This window comes from Mchenga conophoros, linkage group LG2 (genome assembly GCF_057382185.1).
Source record: "Mchenga conophoros isolate Kocher_MC1m ecotype Shallow Benthic linkage group LG2, M_conophoros_male_GT1.1, whole genome shotgun sequence".
Lineage (NCBI taxonomy): Eukaryota > Metazoa > Chordata > Actinopteri > Cichliformes > Cichlidae > Mchenga > Mchenga conophoros.
The window spans coordinates 7,210-22,491 of record NC_140527.1 but is presented as its reverse complement, the minus strand read 5'-3'; the positions used below and the strand labels follow the sequence as shown (position 1 = coordinate 22,491).

At 42.8% G+C, this 15,282-nt stretch overlaps 2 protein-coding genes across 2 annotated transcripts; one reads left to right on the top strand and one right to left on the bottom strand.

The window, feature by feature from the left end:
* Positions 1–1,625: 1,625 nt before the first annotated feature.
* On the bottom strand, positions 1,626–8,520 carry LOC146581402 (ovomucoid-like). The gene is made up of 4 exons (XM_085246280.1): positions 8,390–8,520; positions 7,629–7,729; positions 1,885–1,994; positions 1,626–1,761 (listed from the first exon to the last, which is right to left on the bottom strand). The coding sequence occupies exons 1-4, from the start codon at positions 8,436–8,438 to the stop codon at positions 1,710–1,712; spliced, it is 312 nt and encodes a 103-aa protein (XP_085102406.1). The 5' UTR covers positions 8,439–8,520; the 3' UTR covers positions 1,626–1,709.
* A 3,857-nt stretch (positions 8,521–12,377) lies between these two features.
* LOC146581401 (uncharacterized) lies at positions 12,378–13,782 on the top strand. Its single transcript, XM_085246268.1, has 2 exons — positions 12,378–12,442; positions 13,201–13,782. Exon 2 carries the CDS (start codon positions 13,364–13,366, stop codon positions 13,742–13,744), a length of 381 nt encoding a protein of 126 aa, XP_085102394.1. The 5' UTR covers positions 12,378–12,442; positions 13,201–13,363; the 3' UTR covers positions 13,745–13,782.
* Positions 13,783–15,282: the final 1,500 nt, after the last annotated feature.

Here is a 15,282-nt window from a genome sequence, read left to right as displayed (position 1 = left end):
AGTTAGAGCAACTCAGCTAATGTAATGTGTCAACTTAATATTACCAGAAAATCTAAATCAATATGAGGTTGTTCAGCTTAATTATGCTTTCGGTGGTCAAAGTAAAACACGTTGGTTTGTTAAACCAGCCGAGTTTGCCAAACCTAAAAATTACTTGCTGGATTTATTGAACAACACTGAGCTGAGTGGAAACTTTGGGCACATTTTTTTAAGTTGAGCCAACAAAACGTTTTATAGAGTGGAGAAGATGATGTTGTAAACTTGTGCAACATGCAGTGGTTGGATGTTATCACCAAACAGTGTTGGTCAAGTTACTTGAAAAAAGTAATCAGTAACTAATTACTGAAGTAACGCGTTACTGCCCATCCCTGTCACCAAATATTACATCCTGTGACATGTACAGACCCCAGTGTGTGCATTCACTGCTGTAGTCTGACTGCAGCTAGAAGACCTCTGAAGTCTCTCTCACGCACCAGCAGAACATGTAGCAGTCTGCCACTGAAGGAAGTACTCGGGGCTTTAAGAGTGACCGCCATGGAGGGGGGAGTATTATCTAACAGGTACGACAGTTCAGCCAACATTCTCTTATTGCTCACTACCACCACTGGGTCAAGAGGGCGTCCCACAACAGGCCTTCAGCTTGTTCCCAGTATGCTGCTGCCCCAGCAGACCACACCATGAAACACGAGTTATGATGCACTTCTTTCTGTGTGCTGTGGTGAGTGGACATCCAAGCCTTCTTGATTCCATAATCTAACACGGCAAAAATGATCAGAATAAAAGGCAGAACATACAAAACCAATCTGCAGGTTTGCAGTCCGGGCAGCGGTCCCCTGGTGTCTCTGCTGGGAATTTCCACTGTGGACATCTCATCTCACAGAAGGAAAAGGGAAGAACCCTATATAGAAAATAGTACATTTAGTGAGTTTTTAAAACTTTTTTTCTTTAAATTAAAACCTCTTGAGACCCAAAGCTGCCAGTAGCGGGGGCAGAGGGGGTGAACTGTAGCTGAACACTATTGGCATGTGTGGTGTCCACAACAACCTCAGGATCGCCACTAAATGCTCATAGAAACCATTTCATCCAAACTCAGCAAAAACAAGTGAGCTAAACTAACAGCCCAGATTCTATTCAGCTGCAAGACTTCAGACTGCAGTTCAGTTTTTTTACACGGCGCCAAATCACAACAGCAGTCGCCTCAGGGTGCTTTATATTGTAAGGTAGACCTGCAATAATACATGCATTATCTTCTGGCATGCTATAGGAGTGTTTGATATTTGGTATGTCAGAAACACTCGTGTAAAATATTGCTTAGCTGTGACTAAAGAAGAGACCTTGCTCATTTGGCAGGACATACACTTTTCCACCGTTTGTTGTATTGTCTACACATAAGTTGTGATTATATCACAGAAATGTGTGATGATGAAATTACTGTTTCTCATGAACAAATCATTGACTACACCACATTTTGCGTACCTATAATAAATAGTATTATGAGAAAAGTCCAAGTACAGCTTTGTGGGACAGGTTTGAGCCACTTACTGTTATTACTGTTTAAATTAAACCTGTTTGTGATCAGTGCTGTTGTCAGGGTGTTTTTGTGTTAAAGGATTAGACCAGAGACATGCTGCAGAAGGTAACTTTATTGAGAACACAAACACAGGAAATCAATAGGCCCTATCTAACACCCATGAGTGCAACATAGCCATCTAGGAAGCGCATGGCCCCTTTTTCGCCACCTTCACAGTATTCTTCTCTTCTCTGTAGGAGAGAAAAACAAACATAGATTCAGTGTGTGCGTGTGCGTGTGCGTGTGCGCGCGCGTGCGCGCGCGCGTGCGCGTGTGTGCGTGCGTGTGTGCGTGCGCGCGTGTGTGTTACATGCCTGTTCTTCTTGCAGAGAAGACACTCGGTGTCATAGGTTTTTCCATCGCTCCCACATACTGGAGCATACTCCTTGGTGCAGATTCCTCCTTCGTACTTCCCACAGTTGGGCTGGATACAAAAGCAGGCAGTGACAGGATTACTGATTCTTAATTTAATCCCTTCAGCAAGTCTTGGGTTTAACCTCCAGTGCCTGGTAGACCTCTGAACAGACCCACACGGGGGTCACCATTAACAGGTGCTCATTTCTTAACTTCTTAACTGAATCAGGAAAATCTGAATCATCTTTATTTGTTTGTGTACACAAACAAGGAATTGCTCTCTGCATGCAAAGAACAAATGTTTTCAAGTAGCAGTATCTATAGTACACACACACAAACACAGGTGTGTGTGTATATATATATATTTCAATGCGTTAGTATGGTCAGCTCGTTAACGCGTTAGTTAGCGCAGTGCAGCCCCACGCACGGGGCTCGCTAACGAAGAATTGCCGTGTTAATTCAGTTATGGCGTTGATGTTATTTTAACGCTGACAGCACTAATATATATATATATATATATATATATATATATATATATATATATATATATATATATATATGTATATATTCACACACACATATATTGGCAAGAATACCAGAGGCACAAAACACCAGCTACTGGCAGACCGAGCAGTCAGCTGAGACTGCAACACTAGGCTGACCAACCTGTGCAAGAAGGCCTATGACTCAGTGCCCCACAGCTGGATCCTGGAACGCCGAGAACTGTACAAGATCAACAGGACCCTGAGAGCCTTCATCAGGTGCTCAATGGGGATGTGGCGTACAACACTAGCCCATAGCACAAGTCACCATCAAGTACCTCCTGCACAATCCAGTTTCTCTGTCCTGTCTTTGTTTATCGTACAGTTAGTATTGTATAGTATTGTATAGTTAGTAAATAGTACCTTTTAATCCCTTAATTTTACCGAATTTACCAATTTAGCATGTTATTTATTTGTAATTCCTAGTTTTATATCTCTTGGAGATCATTAACAAGACTGGCTACGCAGTTGTCAGCAGCCACCTCCTGTTCATGGATGACATCAAGCTGTATGCTAAGAGTGAGAGGGAAGGTAGTCAGAACTGAGGGGATCGAACTACCAGAAGGCAACATTGCAGACATAGAGGACAGTTACAAGTACCTGGGGATAGGGATGGGTATCGAAACACGGTTCTTGTTGAGAACCTGTTCCCACTGTTTCAGTTCCTTGGAATCGTTTGCCATTTTTGCAAACGATTCCCTTATCGATTCCAGTCGCCCCGAATGACGTCACCACGTTGCGGAGCGTCATTTACCTGACAGGAAACACGGCGCCTAAGCTCAACGCTCAAAAGTTTGGTTATACTTTACGAGAACAGATGACATCAGGGCAACTTGCAATACTTGCAAAGTAGATGTTTCATTTAAGGGAGGAAACACTACGAATATGCAAAAGCATTTGCTCACAAAACACGCGATGACCTTAAATGAATGTCGTGTTTTTAATTCCGCTCCGGACTCGTGAATCTCAACCCAGCAGCAGCGGTAACGTTTGCACGTCCTCTCCCGTTAATGCAGCAGGTAAATAATCAACTAACAGTGCATATTATGTTAGCGCGATCTGCCTTATTACAAAACCTGCCATTACTGTGCATTTAGTGACCATGATGAGACAGACAGACAGAGTCTGGCTCAGATGCTGGCAGTTCTCGCTGCAGTCTACCGGTAGCGTCTCCTTTCAGGCCAGGACAGACGAATGTCACCAGCCTAGAGGGAAGCGAGCCGGTGTCAGGAACAGGCTGAGAGCTCGTGCACACCGCACACCTCTGCCTAGCATCCTGCTCGCCAACGTCCAGTCACTGGAGAACAAGCTTGACGACCTCAGGGCCAGGATAAAGTTCCAGAGAGACATTCGGGACTGCAATCTCCTCTGCTTCACCGAGACATGGCTGAACCCAGCGGTGCCGGACCACGCCATCCAGCCGGCCGAGTTCTTCTCGGTTCACCGCATGGACAGGACACGGGACTCGGGGAAGTCAAGGGGAGGCGGCGTGTGTTTAATGGTGAACAACAACTGGTGCAACAGTGCGAACGTTGTTCCTCTCACACGCTCCTGCACACCAAATCTGGAACTACTGTCCATCATGTGTCGTCCTTTTTATCTACCTCGGGAATTTACATCGGTCATTGTAAGTGCCGTTTATATTCCACCACAAGCGGACACGGTCACCGCCTTATGCGAGCTGCATGAGGCACTCACACAGCACCAGACACAACACCGGGACGCTGCGCTTATTGTGACGGGGGACTTTAATAGCGCCAACCTCAAACGCGCAGCGCCGAACTTTTATCAACACATCACCTGCCCCACCAGGGGTGAAAGGACACTGGACCACTGCTACACTACGGTCAAGGACGGCTACAAGGCACAATCCCGCCCCCCGTTTGGCAAATCTGATCACGCCGCCATCTTCCTCATGCCAAAATACAAACAAAGGCTGAAACAGGAAGTTCCGGTTCAGAGGAAGGTCGCGCGCTGGACGGATCAATCGGTGGCGCAGACTGGGGCATGTTCAGAAACAGCTCCGACGATGACGTCAACGTGTTTACGGAAGCGGTTGTGGGATTCATCGGGAAACTAGCGGATGATACCGTGGAGACAAAGACTATCACAACGTTTCCCAACCAGAAGCCGTGGGTGGATAAAACCATCCGCGACGCTCTGAGATCCCGCACCGCTGCCTACAACACGGGACTCACGACGGGGGACATGGACCCGTACAAAGCCGCGTCATATAACGTGCGGAGGGCGGTGAAAGAGGCGAAGCAGCGCTACGGGAGGAAACTAGAGTCACAACTCCAACAGAGTGACTCTAGGAGCCTGTGGCGGGGACTAAGGACAATAACGGACTATAAAGCACCAACAACCGGTATGACGAACGCGGCCGTGACTCTGGCAGACGAGCTGAACACTTTCTATGCTCGCTTCGAGGCTGCAGCTAAGGTCTCCAACAATGCTAGTGTTAGCGGCGCTAACGGCTGCAGACAGGAAGATACTGCCAGCACCGGAAACGTGCTCGTCATCTCCGAGCATGAAGTAAGGAGAGCCTTCAAAAGAGTGAACACCAGGAAAGCAGCAGGACCAGACGGCATCCCAGGTCGTATCCTCAGAGACTGCGCATACCAGCTAGCTCCTGTGTTCACTGAGATATTCAACATCTCTTTATCTCAGTCGGTGATCCCCACATGCTTCAAAGAGTCCATCATTGTTCCTGTCCCGAAGAAACCCCACCCTGCTTCTCTCAATGACTATCGCCCTGTAGCCCTCACCTCAGTAGTGATGAAGTGCTTTGAACGCCTGGTCAGAGACTTCATCATTTCTTCACTACCAGACACACTGGACCCACTACAGTTCGCTTACCGTCCAAATCGTTCCACAGACGATGCCATCTCTCATCTCCTCCACACATCACTCACTCACTTGGACACTAGAAGGGGGAATTATGTTAAAATGCTCTTCATAGACTACAGCTCTGCATTTAACACCATAATTCCCTCCACACTCACCACCAAGCTGGAGCATCTGGGACTCAGCTCATCTATGTGTCAGTGGATCTCCAACTTCCTAACTGGCAGACCACAGGCAGTAAGGATGGGCGGACATGTCTCAGCCTCCACCACTCTCAGCACTGGAGCCCCCCAGGGGTGTGTTCTGAGCCCCCTGCTGTACTCTTTGTACACATATGACTGTGTGGCCACTACCAGCTCCACCACCATCATCAAGTTTGCTGACGACACCGTCGTGGTGGGCCTGATCTCTGATAACAACGAGACGGCCTACCTGAAGGAGATTAGGAATCTGGAGAACTGGTGCCAGAGGAACAACCTCCTTCTAAACGTCAGTAAGACAAAGGAGCTGATAGTGGACTTCAGCACTAAGCAGGAGAGGAACTACCAGACCCCCGTCATCAACGAGTGCCCAGTGGAGAGAGTGGACAGCTTCAAATACCTCGGAGTTCACATCACGCAGGACCTGTCATGGTCCTGTCACATCAACACCGTGGTGAAAAAGGCCCGTCAGCGTCTCTACCACCTCAGACGCTTGAGAGACTTCCAACTGCCCTCCAAGGTGCTCAGGAACTTTTACTCGTGCACCATAGAGAGCATCCTGACGGGAAACATCTTAACCTGGTTCGGGAACAGCACCATGCAGGACAGACGAGCTCTACAGAGGGTTGTGCGGTCAGCTGAGCGCACCATCCGCTCCGAGCTCCCTGACCTGCACTCAATCTACAGCAGGCGGTGCTGGACCAAGGCCAGGAAGATGGTGAAGGACCTCAGCCATCCCAACAACAGACTGTTCTCTCTGCTGAGGTCAGGAAAGCGATTCCGCTCCCTGAAGACCAACACAGAGAGACTGAGGAGGAGCTTCTTCCCGCAGGCGATACGGTCTCTCAATCACACCACCACACAGTACTGATCCACACATATGGTTCTTACACACACACTGGACTTTCTGGACTTTGTTTTTGCACAACACTGGTCACTATATTCTTCATTTCCAGTTAATACTTGTACAGCTGCTGTTATTGTGTATATATTTATTTATATTTCTTCATACATTCTTATATAGTTCTATATTGTGTATTTTGTTGTACAGTTATTTTATTTTCAACTTTAATTTATATATTTTATCTTATTCTTTCCCAGTTAAATTTACCCTTCATTCTAATCTGTGTTGTACAGTTATTTCATTTTTAACCTTAATTTATATTTTATTCCTTCCTAGTTAAATTTACCCTTTTTAATTTTTCATATTTATTTCCTATCTTATTCATAGCCTTTTCCTTTTTTTTCTTTAGGTCACGAGCAGTTGTCCAAGCATTTCACTACATATCGTACTGTGTATGACTGTGTACGTGACAAATAAAATTTGAATTTGAATTTGAATTTGAAGGACATGTCCTGGTCAAAAATGACTCCAAGGTTCCTCACAGTGTTACTGGAGGCCAAGGTAATGCCATCCAGAGGAAGAATCTGGTTAGATACCAAATTTCTAAGCTTTTCAGGGCCGAGTACAATAACCTCAGTACAGTTTGTGCTGACCTTTTTGGGTGGTAATATCAGCATGAAGTTCAAAACACAGTTTATGACCAAAAAGAACACCTAAATACTTGCAAATCTCCACAATAACCTCATTCTTTCCTAAATTTCAAAACAGAAAATTAGAGGTCACCTAGAAAGTACAGATATTTGTGTAAAAATAAGAAAAATAAATATTGCCTGTGTCCAGCTCCCAGCAGCGACACTGACCACAGCCGAATGCAACACGCTGAAGAAAAAGTGTTTCTTACAAAACAAAACTGATAAAGGGGTGAATAAAAACCTTGAACTTTGACAAGGATGATCTCAACACTTTTAATAATAATACTGAACCATAACTTTCCCCAATACTGTTTTTCCTTTAAGCTGTTAAAGGTTTCTCAAGAAGAACAGTTCCATGAGGCTCTGAGAAACCAAATACATGTTTAAACTTGATGGTTTGATCTCTGTTAACGGGAAGATCTTGAAAGGGGCGACTCCCGTAAGTAGAAAGGCATCGTAAATAAAGGTAATTAGTTAAAAGAACGTCGTATTCATTTGAAGTGACCATGCCCACTAAGAAGATCCTGGAAAACATTTAAGACGGGAGAAATAAAAATACTGAATAAGACCAACTCGTACCTCTGTGAGATCAACAAGAGCTTCTGATCTTGGTCCTCCAGATGTCCTCAACTTGTGGTTGTTTGGAAACACAGATGCTGTCTCATCCTGGTGGGAAAGGACTGCACAAACATACACACATGTATTATTTGTGTATTTGTATATATGCTTGTGATCGACCCTGTTTTAACCATCACAATTTCATATCCGGTAAGTATGAGGGTAACCAGCAATTTGTCCATCAGATTATAATCCCGGTAAGCATAATAAGAGGATGTCATCTGAACGTCCTGTTACGTTGCTCCACTCCAGGTCTTTGATGTGTGAATATGAAAAACATGTTTTGGTCTCTGACAACATCAAAGAAACTCTTCCAGTTTAAATATATTCCTGATCATAAAGGACATCAGGTCTTATCTTGTAAACTAAGGTTTGATAATAATCTGCAGTTCACTTGTTAATGTCGTTTCAAGAGAGAAAACTGGAACTAAAAAAATAATCTGTTTATTTCTTCTGACTATCCTTGAATCCTAAAAGCACACAGTGAATGATAATTTAGGCATTTTTGTATTGTTTAATTAATTAATGTACTGAAATGGACTGAATGTCTTTGTTATAATTATTTGTTTTTACAAATTGTAAACATTCTTTTAAATTAGTCTTGCTAACATATTTTACATGCACCTAAAACCTCAGTTAAAAGGAGGAAAAAGTTATTTAAAGAAGAGCCTGAGACAGAAAATGTTCTGAAGATCATCAGTTTGTGCTGTGAATGAACTCACCACAGACAGAAAACAGCAGAACAGCCCAGAACAGCACGGTCAGCTTCATAGCTTCCAGTTTGTAGACGTGTTTCTCTGGCAGCAGGTGTGTGTTTCACATGTTATCCTTATACACACACACTGTGGTCCTGACTGAAGCCGTCCTTTGATTGGCTTCGTTGTAAAGGAAAGGAGACACTCCCACAAGAATACGTCACTGGATAGAAAGAAAACAGCATCCAAAAACTAATATCCAGTTGAAAATGAAGAAGTACAGGGATGTCCACGCCAACAGTTACCCTGTGTTTGGCTTCCTGGAAGGAGGTATTCTTCCAGGTTGGGAAACTTTCAGATTTTGTGGTTTTGCATTTGTGCAAAATAACCCCAACATTTCAGAAAAACAGAATAAAGCTGCTAAAATGGCCCAAACACCTGAACACACACTCACACGCACACACACACACAGGGAAATGAATAACGTTACGTCGAAACCAAGCACACCATTATTTTTCTTGTGGCGTTACCAATAAGTGTGATGTGTCACATGGCCCTCTTCCTATTGAAGAAACTAAAGTTGTATCCAAGATGGCCGACTTCTAAATGGCCACCATGGTCACCGCCCATCTTGAGGAGTTTGCCCCCTCACATATACTAATGTGCCACAAACAGGACTTTAATACCACCAACCATTCCCATGTTGTTACGCTGTATCCATGGCCCACCCTGTTGTACTACTTTTTACTTGCTCCCTACATGTTTACAGTTTGAGCCTAAACAGCAGCACATGGCCTGCAGTCCTTTTCTTTTATTAATCACCAGAGGATGTTGCATAAAAGAGGCAACCTGTGCCAAAGTCAGGGGTTAAAGGGGACGGTGGTAAATGGACTGATTCTTAAACAGCACTTTTCTACTCTCCCAGAATACTCGCTGTATACAACATGCCTCATTCACACAAGTGCAAACTAATCTACATTCACACACTGATAAACACATCAGAGGGCAACTTGGGGTTGGTATCGTGCCCAAGGATAGGGCTTTGGAGTTGACGTCACGCCGCAATGCATTATGGGAGCGCAGCGCCATTTTCGGGGTCTACGAATCAAACCAAACACACTGTGTTGGAACGACGACTACAAGAAAGATGCTTAAAAGCAGCTCAAAAGAGAATGAACTGTATAGAGACCGATTTCATTCAGAGGTGAAGCAGCGGTACTTGCAGAAAATAGCGTGCATTGGAAATGTGGACCCGTATGAAATACGGCCGTGGAGTAGAAACCCTGAAGACCAACCGCTACTGACGTAGCCTGACATATTTCATACCTTATCTGTGGAGTCAGCGCGTACAAGTCGTCATTCAAACAAAGGTAAGTCAGCTCGAGTACTGCGAGTGAAATGCGTTTGATTTCCCTGCAAACATTCAGATTAGTGCAGCATAAATTCATTCATGAGGGGAAATTACAGTGAGAACATGTGGAGGCTGTTAGAGGGATAACATAGCGAGTTCAGTGCATTGATGAGACATTGTCCTGAAGGATTTAGTTATTCTTTATGGTTAAAGAAATTGCACTAATTTATTCATATTTATTATAAATAATCCTAATTAAACATCTTGCTTCCATGTTTGTATCTTGTGTCACTAAAAATACATTTTATTTTAGTTTTATACATTGATTAATGACCTGCAGAATCTCCTTATCATATTAAGGGATTCATAATTGTCACTTTATGCTTTCTCCATCTCTAAAGTGATGACATCCTTGCATTACATACTTTAGGTTCATTTTCTGCAGGCAGATTTACACTATAACATGCAGCGTTCTATAGATGGACACATAAAGAAATGAAAAATGACATGTATGTGCTAACTTTCTAAACACTTTGTTACATTTATGATAAAGTAGATTAAACACATTTACGTCGGCCTTGGCTCATAGTTCTTGTCTTTAAATGAACTTTGTCTGTGTGTGTTTCAGGTCCTGCACTCTCAAAGACTGAATGAACCAGCATTGCAGCCATGGGTCACTGTGAGCATCACAGGGAAGGTTGAAGCCGCCCGCTGCACCTGTAAGGCCGGAGTCGCAGAGACCTGCAGCCATGTCGCTGCTCTTCTGTTTAAAGTAGAAGCAACAGTGTTGATCCGTGGCACAAGGACTGTTACAGATGAACCTGCATACTGGGTTTTGCTGGGTAATGTGACCAAGATACAGCCAGAGGTTGGCCATAAGATAGACTTCTCCTCTTCAGCTGCCCAAAAAAAGGCTCTTGATCAAAACCTAAACAGACCATCTGTAGTGACAGGTAAAAGGAGCCTCAAAACAGAAAAATCCCACCTGCTACTGTGGAGGAGTTGTCACTGCTATTGGATACTTTGCTGGAACACAGTGAAGCTGTGGGTTGTGGGAATGACCCATAATGTTTTATCTAGGGGTCTAGATTTATGCCTGTAGTGCACTGCCATGTAAATAATTTGCATTTACTGAGTATGTACTGACTGAGTCCCACTGTTCAAAAGTTGAATAAAGAAACAAACTAATTTTTGCTCTTTTTTTTTTTTATTGAAACCACCTTATAGAACATCACATCAGTTACAATGATGATGTCATTTATAGTTTACAAATGACAAAATGTTTACACAAAATCATGAGTGTTTACATGACATCACCCACTACTAACTTTATTTACTGTATCTTTTGAAAAAATACAGCAATTTTAACAGCACAAGACTTAACATTTAACAGGAGCATGTTTCATCCTTCTCTGGTTTTATTATCACACTGTTCACCAAACGCAGCAAACCTTCACCATCTTATCCAGGAGGGTCACCTCTTCACCCTCACATGGAAGAAGTAATCTGATTGGCATGGTGGTATGTTTGAAGCAGGTCCCTTGTGTAGCGCTGGAAACCAGTCACGATGTTTCATCCATTTCATAGGCTGGTTTGCTGCAATAATGCCAAATAATTAGCAACTCTATAAATAGAAGGTAGTTCTGCAAAATCACTCAGTAGGATGTTTGTTCTAATTTGCTATGAGCTCAGAGCGCATAGAAAATAAAACTAATAGGCTATAAAGATATGAACATATTTAGAACTTACCGGAATGAAAATGTCTGGAGCACCAACAGATATTTGGAGATGGAAGAGAGCTGGAGCTCGCCTCACAGCTGCTCTCCAGGCTGGACGCCTTCGTTTGGTAACATCGATACACGAGCTGCCTCATGTTGCTTCCAGGTTGGGAAAGAATGAAAAGACAAACCATTTTCAAGCTTATTCTCTTGCCGGTCATGTGATCGAACATTGCAGCCGACCACACAGCAAATATGAACCGTGGCTGTTGTGTGTGACTTCGCTCCCTTTTCACTTGCGCTAGACCCCCAAAATGGCGGATCGGGCCAAAATCCTTTCCACGCCCACCCCCCGTGACATCACGCTCCAAAGCCCTATATCCGGTTGTTCAGTCTGACGTCACTAGCCGTGTCTGGACCTAAACTCTGCTGCAGGTCCATATATCAAACATCACTGTGGCATTACTGAGAGTTGAAAAACTGTCTAAAGTCTTTCATCTTTAATAAAATGATCAGCATTCTGCTCTACCAGGTGTAACAATTGAGTTTAACATCCAGGCATCCATGAAAACGGAATTTATGACATTTAACGGAGTTAGAAGTTAGCAGGAAGTTAGCTCGCTAGCTTCTATCTAAATACAATATAGCATGTCCTGACTGCGGGGCTTTGGAAACAAATTCAAACGTACAGCTCTGTTATCACTTCCAGCATAAATGAAGACAGAAAACTAAACAGCAGTGACGTTTGTAGGGTTACTGAAGTTGGGCTAGCTGGCGGGAGCCTGGGTTTGTTTAGCTAAACTGCCCTAAACTGTTTCCCATTCATTCTCTATGGTAGCGCTAAAGCACTACGGGTGTGATATATTTTTGGCCACTACGGTCTTCCGGCGCTGTTGCGAGTTTGAGATGCGGCGGCACTTTGAAAAAATCTCCTCTTTTACGTTTCGGGAGAGAAAACAAGTAACTCACCTCTCGCAACACATCCCAACGCTCCTCATTCATTGATCAAAGGTAAGAAACGTCGTTTGAAATAAGAATAAACAAACAGAATACATTTACAGCTGTATATTACAGGTAATAGGCGTGTTGCGATTGCATTTACGAAGCATCCATCGCTCAGTTAAAGACGGTGGGAGTTTATCTGCTGTTGTAAAGTGGCACGGTAAAAAATGAATGAACGTGATCCTTAAATAAATTGCGTGTTTCATTGACGTGTTTTACTGTTAAATAAACTTTGTAGGTTTCTGACTGCTGTGACACTGACATTACTATAATGTGGTACAATTAAATAACCGATAAGTGTCTTGTTATGAGATGACATGCTAAATGACTGAACCTGCTTAAAAAATGTATTGCTTTCATCTTGTAATGGGCAGTAATCTTATCAATGCGGAAGTCTGTCTTGATATCTCTCTAACATGAGCAATGCCCACTCGTGTATGAATAAACACGATAGCTTAAATAGATATGTTGATAATCTACCAGCAATTCTTATGTGCCATGACTGCTAAGCAGTTATCACAAATTTTGCAGATAATCATTCAACCATGAAAGGTTTTTATTTACAGACAGAACAGTTTGTTATACCTGGAGGAAAAAACAATTTTATCGCAAATGTTGTCAATGTTCTTTCAAATTGTGTCTCTTTATTGTTCTCCTGCATCCTGCTGTCTAAACCAAGCAGCAAGATTATAACCTGGAATGTCTTTGTTTCTGTTTGGAATCAATTTTGTTTAATATAATTGTTTATTTTTTCACTGCATGTCAAGATGCAGAAGAAAGTTGCGCCATATCCAGGGAAAATCTCTGTGGCGTTCCGCAAGAGGCCACTTGGATATTAAAAATGACCCCAAACTGCAGGACAAGTCTGCACCTGTGAGGGAAGACGATGCTCTGACTGTCATCTATCAGAGAGGAGGCGATGCCTCCAACATGAAGGAAGTGCAGGGAGAGTACATCCTGCAGTTTGGAAAATATAAAGGGAAATCTTTCCGGTGGCTTCTGGAGAATGATGTCGGGTACACCATGTACCTGATCAAAGATCTCAGGAAAGAAGTGGATGCAGGGACCTCTTTGGAAGAAGGGCATGGCAAGGAGAGCTTGCATTCATTTGTACAGTATACCCTCAGCTTTACAGAGATAAAAGCTCTTCTGGACTATGAGGCCAGCAGAGTGAGTGTTGCTGCAGAAGCCTCTGAGGATGATCAGCTGGTTGGCTTTGGCTCACGAGCCAAGAGCACCTGGAAGGAGTTTCAGGAGTCTCCTTTCTACGAGGCAGAGAGACAAAGATGGGTGGAAGAAAAGAGGAAATAGGGGAGAAACTGTTGATATTGTACATAATATAGTTTTGTTCTAGGTTTGTAATGTTTATTTTGTTTATATAAATAAAAACTGATTGTAAATATAAAAATGTAAATAAATTGTGTTCTTTAAAAATAGCAGCACAGCTCTCTTCTTTATAACCTCTTAGAGTTCACCTGTATGTTTATATACCTGTGTGTGCTCACCATCAGGTAATCAGTTTTAAGAAGCTGTGAGTGCTGCCCTGAAAGCTTACATATTATTTCTAAATCACTTCATGTAATGATAACAAGCCATCCTTTCTCTAGTGGGGTCTCACAGCTTTTATCTTTATAATCTTTCTGGTTGATTTATATCATTAGAAACATGACTGCTGTCTTGTATCTGTGTGACTGTACAGCCTATTTCAGACATGACAACCAGACAGTGTCTGAAGTTATCTTTAATGCATGAAACACAGCTGGAGATAGTCCAGACACTTTCTCACTGATATTTTTGGTTTAGGTATTGTTGCTTTCTGGCTTGAAGCTTATCTACAAAAGCAGTTCAATAAGGAGAGATCATGTGGAAAAACCGAACATGATTTATTGAGATACAGAAATCAATGTAACTGTTAGGAAGTTAGACTCCAATGACCCATCATAGCAGAAGAAATCTCAGCAGTGACAGGATTTTGCACAAGCCACACCCCAGAGTCAAAATGCTGGTAGTGATGAAGATGGAGGCTGGGACAGGGTTCTGAGTGACCACGGTGAGGAGGAGAAAGGAGAGAGGGCGGGCTGCATGGCTGTGGATCTGAAACGCAGAATGGTAGAAGCAGAAGAGCAACAGATTTAAAGCATGCAGAGTGGAGGCTGGCAAGAGCATGACTGGAATAAAGTAATGATGTCAGTACTGAGTTTGTGCTGGAAAATGAATAGATATAAACTAACAGCCACCAGGAAGCAGACAGATGACTTATTACAGACATGCCTTGTTTAAATTATGTATAAGCATCATTTTCTATGTCATCAGAATGTATCTGTATTATAGTTTTAGCTTTAGTCTTTTTATTAAAAGTTGGATGTCTGCATAATTGTAGACTATATGTCTGGTATGTATCATCTCAAGACTGTCATGATACAGTCTGAGTTATGACAGTATAGGTACGTAATGCAGAAAAATTGCTCCACAGGCCATAACACTATATAATATAAATAAAATGATAATGAAATAAAAATTAAAAGCAAAGTGAAAAATAAATGTTATCCACAATAAGTAGATTGAAAATGGTGTTTAACTTTTGATAATGTAACACAACCTTTGTCCCAACCAGGACTCGAACCCGCGCTCAGACAGTTCAGTGTAAAAAAACCCCATTTTTTTCCAATGCCCGAAAAGCTGCGATTTGATTGGCTGTTTCTCCGTTACACCTATACGTTAGGAGAACAACTGAGATAATCCATCCAAAATACGAGGTTAGTCATTCATATACTGCTGCATGGGCTGGGCTGTAGTTACATCCTAAGGTTTTAAAAACTGAGCTTAAATAAATGATTAGCGGTAATAAA